Here is a 7,500-nt window from a genome sequence, read left to right as displayed (position 1 = left end):
TATATATATATTATTAGATTATATAATAAAAATATAAAAAATTTAATATATAATAGGATATATTTAATATAATATATATATAAATATAAATATATATATATATATATAAAAAATATATGTTTTTGTGGGGGGGTGTGGGTGTGTGTGTGTGTGTGTGTGGGGTGTGTGTGTGGTGGGGGGGTTTTGGTGTGTGTTGGGTGTGTGTTTGTGTGTGTGTGTGTTGGTATGTGTTGGTGGGGGTAGGGGGAAAAAAATTTTATATATATAATATATATTTTAAAATTTTAATTAATTATATATAATAATAGAATAGTATGGGTATAATTAATATATATATATATATATGGGAATAGTATATATATATATATTTAATATTAAAATATAATATATAAGGGAGTATATAGGAAATTTTATGCAATATATATATATAAAAATATAAAAATTTTATATAATTATATAAAAGGGGATATATATATATAATAATATATATAGTATATATACTTTTTTTTTAAATTATTTTAAAATTATATATTAATAATATTTTTCAAATTTTATTTATATAAAGATAAAAATTATTATAATATATTATATAAAATATATATATATATATAATATATATATAATGAAATAAATAATAAATATATAAAATTTATATTATATATATTATAATATATATATTTTAATATTTTACATATAATAATTAATATATAATATATTTATAAAAAATATAATATAATATATATTAAATTATATCCCATATATAAACAACACATACACACCACCCCACCCCCACCCAAAAAAAACCACATATATATAATAATATAATATATATAAAGATTTTTAATATATAAATATAAATATTAAAAATATATATAGATATATAAAATTAAAATATATATATTATATAGAATATAATAATATATATATATTATATTAATTATAAAATTTTAGATATTAGAAAAAATTAATATATATATAAATATATATTTATATGTGGTTTTGTGTGTGTGTTTTGTGTGTGTGTGTGTGGTGTGTGTGTGTGTGTGTGTGTGTGTTTTGGGTGTGTGTGGGTGTGGATGTGTTTTGTATGTGTACAATAATATAATAATTATTTTAAAATATAAAAATATATTTTTAAAAATATTTTATATATATATAATATATTTTTTAATATAATATTTTATATATTTTATATATATAAAAATTTTATTATATATATAATATTTTATATATATATTTTAATTATCTATAAAATATATTTTTTTTATATATATATAAATTTTTATATATATTATTTTATATATATATATATATATATTTTTATATATTATATTATAATAGGTATAGGGGGCTTTATATATAATATATATTATGATTATAATAATTATATATATAAAAATATATATAATTATAGTTTTCAAACCCATAATATATATAAAATTTAAAATTATATTATAAATATATTATTATATAATATATATATATATTATATACTATTTATATTTTATTTTATATATATAAAATATAAATATATGATTAATATATATTATGATAAATTCTACTATAATTAATATATATAAAATTTATAATATAAAATATATACAAATATATAATAATTAAAATATATATATAATAGTAATATATAATATTTATATAATAATATATATATTATAAAAATTTTATATATATATATATATTATATATACATACATATCACATACAATTTTTACACACAACACACCCCACACACTCCCCACCCACACACACACACACAAACACACACAACACACCCACACCACCACCACAACCAAAACACACACACCACAAAACACACCACACACACACACACACACAAACTTTTCTCTCTCTCTTCACTCACTACTTAATCACCTACTCCTCACCACTCACTCACTCACTCACTCACTCACCCCACTCACTCACTCACTCATTTCACTCCCCTCCCACTCCTCACTCACTCACCACTCACTCACTCACTCACTCCATCACCCCCTCACCAACACTCACTCACTCACTCACTCCCCTCACTCAAAAATCACCCTCATCTTTGGGGGCCCCAAAATTTTAAAATAGCATGATTAGGGCACACATTTTATTGATATTTTTTTTATCTCGCTTTATACGAAAATGGAGATATAGATGAGCTTCTTTCATTTCTCCATCAATACTTATTTTATGCTGTGCTTGCCATCAGTATAAATATTTCTTATGAACAAATATTTCCGTAAAACATATAAACCTCCTTCCATGCAAACAGGAAACAGAACGATTCTCACCACGAAACATGAATATATACTAACATAGGCATTCCCAAATTATCCCAAGGGGCAAATCGTGGGTTTGAACTGAAATAAAAAATTTTTTTTTGACATGTGATAAAAACTGCAGGAAAAAAAGGGGCAAATATATTTTCGAAACACCAAAATTTTTACAATAAGTAAAAAGGGGCGCGACTCGCACTTTTTTTAAGGCGAAGTTTTTAAAAGGCCCCTTGGGTTTCCCAGAGTCGAGTGAAAAGCCGAGACCCTGTAGAGGGGTAACCGGGGAACTTTTAAATTTTTAAAAAAAGGCGATGGGCGCTCAAACCCCTTTGGGCCCGCCTTGCGGGGGGGGCTTTTGCAGGCACCGTGGTGAGTTACTGCAGCAGCTGTGTTAAATGTGAAACACATAATATTGACACTTTTGGGATGGGAAAGGGATGCTCGTGCGAGTCAGCTGACCGGGTGTTGTTTACGCAATCATTGATGAACCGTAATATCCTTAAATTGCATGCCAATGAAGAGATGTGAACCGAAAACACGGTAAAGGGGATTTTAAAGCAAAAAATTGGGAAATAAAGAGAGGAAAATAATTTAAATTGGGTTTGGGTATTTTAAACTATTTTTAGGGCCCCAAAGGGATTTCCCAGAAAGAGGGAAAAATTTCCTAATATCCAAAAATTTTAAATTTAATTTTTTGTAATCAAGGTTTTTTTAAAAAGGGGGGTTTTTGAAACAACTACTGGTAAGTGTTACTAATAGGCCCTTCTGAAGGTTCTGCAAGAATGATTAGATTTAGTGATGGGAAAGGGGGGGTATTTTTTTTTTTTTTTTAAAAAAAAATTTTTAGTGGGTGGCCCTTTTTTTTTTTTCCTTAAATTTTTCTTGGATTTTTAACTGTTTGAGTATGTCAACAAACTAGAACAGTTAATTTGATTAATGCTACCGAGAGTGATGCACAGAGATAGAGGAAAATGGACACTGCCATCTTATAGTGCATAATAAAGTGAAAAGTAATATAGGTTCATCTACAGCTGCCCTATTTTTCCGAAAAAATGACTAAAATTGCCACAAACACCACCAACCCCAGCCAGAGTTTTTTAATCTTGTGTTTTCTTTAAGTAAGCAGGTTAAGTAAAGGGGTTTTTACAGGGGAAAAGATTTGAAAAAATAGGGAAAAGGATAGGGTTTTGGGTTTTGGGTTTTCCTTAATTCTTTTTTTAAAAATTTTATTTTTACATTACGAGTTTATTATTTAAAAAATTTCCCTGATGATTATAGGTATATTTCAGATGTTAAAAACCCCCCTTTTTAAATTGGTTTAATTCCATAATTTTGCTAACAACTTTATTTTATAGTCCCAATAGTAGGGGAAAGGGGATGAGTATATAGGGAAATTTGAGGGAAAAAAAGGCTTAAATACCCCTAAAATTAAATGCAGTAATAGGGGTCAAAACACCCCTGTTTTCAAATGCACATCATTATGAAGTTGTGAAGCAACCTTCCTAACCCTGTTATTGGAACCCCTGGACCCTATAACCCAGGGTTTAATATGTTTAGTTACTGAAAGTGTATGCCAATGTTATTCTTAAATTTTTCTGTTGGGAAAATTCTTTAAAAGCCTTGGGTTTTAAACTTTTGTATTGTCACATGCCCATTTTTCTCACACACACACACTACATATAAGTATGGCCCTTGTTTACCTGTTTATTCGTCTTCGTTTTCCAAAACTAGGGCATTCCTAAAGTTGTTTTTTCTATCCCCTTCCCCAAGAGCATGCCCTTGTTGCAACATACCTTTCACACCAATGATTTTTCATATGTTAAGAACGTGAAAACTTGCCCAAACTTTAGAACCCCTGTAGGAGATGACAGGAAGATCCCTGCGGGGGGCCGAGGAGCAAACCCCCTCGTTCCTCGGCGCAGCCGTTTCTCCATCATAAATATAATAAAAAGGGGTCTAGACAAATTTGGGTTCCCACCTTTCACCCCAGGTAGCCAAACCCCCCAACTCTTGTAGGACCCATCATCCCGGCTCTTACAGACCCTCCCCATTGGGGTATTTACCTATCGTGGGCTCCGCTCCTGGATCCCCCCTCGGGATATTTACCTATCAGGGGCTCACCCTCAGAAAACCCCCACCCCTTGTTTTTTTTTATATTTTAAACCCCTTGGGACAATTTATTTCCCCCGTTAAACCCCCCTGGGTCCAAGGCTTTACCTTTATTTGTCTAGTGGAAAGAGCTGAGCTATAGCCAGGAGGAGAGGGTGGATCCACTTGTTGGCCTCTGCTGACACCTAGAAATACGTAAAAAATTTTGTATTGTTTAGTACATGGGAACACCCAAAAATCCCAAAAAAGGAAAAACAGGGGTTTTTTTTCGGGCCCCCTTTTTTGTGAGTTTTAAATTCCCTGTCCCCCCCTTTCACACAATTTTTTTTGCAAAAATTTTTCCCCTCCCTTTTGGGCCAAAGGTTTTCCCGAAGTGGGCAAAAAAGGCTGCTGGGCTTTTAGTCAAGTTCCCCTGGAAAAATTTAAAGTTAAAAAAAAATTTATTTCCATGTAGATATGAAAATGTTTTTTAAAACTGCCCAAAAGGGGAAACCAAAAAAATTTTTGAATAAAATGAAATTTAATAAGGGATTTAATGTACAAAGGTTTGAAATATGAATAGTTTATCAGTGATATATATATATATATATATATTAATAATATATATATATAATAATAATATATATATATATGTATATATATGTATATATATATATATATATATCACTGATAAACTATTCATATTTCAAACCTTTGTACATTAAAATCCCTTATTAAATACATTTTATTCATATAATTTTGGGTTCCCTATTGCAGTGTTAAACATTTTACATATCTACATGGCATGATTTTTTTTTAAACATTATTTTCCCAGTGAACGTGACTAAATAGCCCGCAGCCTTTTTGGAATTCGGGAAAAACATGGCCACAGTGAAGGATGGGAAAAACTTTGCAAAGAAATTGTGTGTAGAGTGTGACATGGGAATATCAAACTCACACAAAGTCGTAGGAAACCCTGATTTCTCTTTTGGGTATCTTGTGTGTCACAGTGTACTAAACAATATGCTAAAGTTACGTATTTCTAGGTGTCAGCAGAGGCCAACAAGTGGATCCACCCTCTCCTCCTGGCTATAGCTCAGCTCTTTCCACTAGACAAATAAAGGTAAAGCCTTAGGACCCAGGGGGGTTAACTGTGAATAAATTGTGCAAGAGGTTAATATCACAACAAGGGGTGGGGGTTCTGAGGGTGAGCCCCTGATAGGTAAATATCCCGAGGGGGGATCCAGGAGCGGAGCCCACGATAGGTAAATACCCCAATGGGGAGGGTCTGTAAGAGCCGGGATGATGGGGGCCACAAGGTATGGGGGTGGCTGTTAGGGTGTAAGGTAGAGAACCAATATGTCTAGAACTTTTTATATTGTATGATGGAGTACGGCTGCGCCCAGGAACGAGGTGTGCTCCTCGGCTCCCCGCAGGGAGTCTTCCTGTCATCTCCTACGGGTCAAAGATGGGATAGATCAGGCTTAAAATGACAATCAGGGGATGAAAGGGGGTTGCAACAAGCATAGCTCTTTTGAAGGGGATAGACAAAAAAACAAGGAATGTCAGTGTGGGAACGAGAGAGAATAAACAGGGGAAAGCAATGGACAAATTTTATTATGTGTGTGTGTGTGAGAATATAGGCATGGACAATACATAAATATAAAAGGCATGTAGAATATAACAACAGATAAAAGAAAACTTTTGGCATACACATTTCAGTAACATCACATATATAAAGCTGGGTTATAGGGTCCAGGGGTTCCAATAACAGGGTTAGGAAGGTTGCTTCACAACTTCATAATGATGTGCATTTGAAACATGGTGTTATGAGCATATTACTGCACTATATTTACGGTATTTAAGCCTGTTTTACCTCATAATTTCCCTGATATACTGCATGCCCTCCCCTACTATTGGGACTATCAAATCAAGATTGTTAGCTAAATATGGAATTCAGCCAACTAAAAATGGTATACATCTGTAATATACCTATAATCATCACGGATTATTATATAATGAGCTCGTGAATGTGAAATACATATTTAAAAAGAATTATCATGCAAACCCAAAATCCAAACCTATCCTTTCCTACTTTCTATCTATTCCCTGTACACCCCTTACATTAACACATGCTTAATTAAAGAAAACACAAGATTAAGAACTCTGGCTGTGTGAGTGCTGTGGGTATTTATAAATTTTTTGGTAAATATGGGCAGCGTGAGAACCTAATTACTTTTCACTTTATTATGCACTATAAGATGGCAGTGTCCATTTTCCTCTATCTCTGTGCATCACTCTCGGTAGCATTAATCAAATTAACTGTTCTAGTTTGTTGACATACTCAAACAGTTAAAAATCCAAGAATAGCAAGGGCCACCCACTGAAAATAAGAAATAAGCTTTCCCATCACTAAATCTAATGATTCTTGCAGAACCTTCAGAAGGGCCTATTAGTAACACTTACCAGTAGTTGTTCAGAAAACCCCTTTAAGAATTTGATTACATAAAAAATTTACTAAATTTTTTGGGTATTAGTAATTTTTCTCATTTTCGGCAACTTGGGCCTACAATGTTACAAATCCAAAAATTTATTACTTCTTCCCTTATTCAAAAATGTTGCGTTTAAAAAGCCTTCGTGTTTTCGGTTCACATCTCTTCATTGGCATGCAATTTAAGGATATTACGGTTCATCAATGATTGCGTAAACAACACCCGGTCAGCTGACTCGCACGAGCATCCCTTTCCCATCCCAAAAGTGTCAATATTATGTGTTTCACATTTAACACAGCTGCTGCAGTAACTCACCACAGGTGCCTGCATAAGCCTCCCAGCAAGGCTGGCCGAAGCGGTGAGCGTCATCGCCATTTTTTTTAAGAATAAAAGTTCGCAGGTTACCCTCTACACGTCTCGGCGTTCACTCTGACTCTCGGACCCAGCTGCTCTTTATATAACTTCGCCTTACGAAAGTGCGAGTCTGCGCACCTTTACTTAAGTTGTATAATTGTGTTTCGTAATATATTTGCGCCTTTTTTCTGCAGTTATATCACATGTCAAAAACAAATTCTTATTTCAGTTCAAAGCACGAGTGACTTGTATAATTTGGGAAGCCATGTTTGTTAATTTTTTATGTT

General features: G+C 32.4%; 1 protein-coding gene across 1 annotated transcript in view; it reads right to left on the bottom strand.

Moving 5' to 3' along the window:
- LOC119572620 (zinc finger protein 287-like) overlaps positions 1-7,228 on the bottom strand; it is a 9,932-nt gene extending 2,704 nt beyond the window's left edge. The window contains exons 1-5 of the mRNA XM_037919723.1: positions 7,082-7,228; positions 6,834-6,854; positions 5,506-5,698; positions 4,497-4,573; positions 2,479-2,544 (exon numbers count right to left, since the gene is read on the bottom strand). Of these exons, the coding sequence (XP_037775651.1) occupies positions 2,479-2,544; positions 4,497-4,573; positions 5,506-5,698; positions 6,834-6,854; positions 7,082-7,228 (504 nt within the window). The remainder of the gene's footprint in view (positions 1-2,478; positions 2,545-4,496; positions 4,574-5,505; positions 5,699-6,833; positions 6,855-7,081) is intronic.
- Positions 7,229-7,500: the final 272 nt, after the last annotated feature.

This window comes from Penaeus monodon, chromosome 4 (assembly GCF_015228065.2).
Source record: "Penaeus monodon isolate SGIC_2016 chromosome 4, NSTDA_Pmon_1, whole genome shotgun sequence".
In the NCBI taxonomy this organism is placed as follows: domain Eukaryota; kingdom Metazoa; phylum Arthropoda; class Malacostraca; order Decapoda; family Penaeidae; genus Penaeus; species Penaeus monodon.
This window is presented reverse-complemented; position numbering and strand designations above follow the sequence as displayed.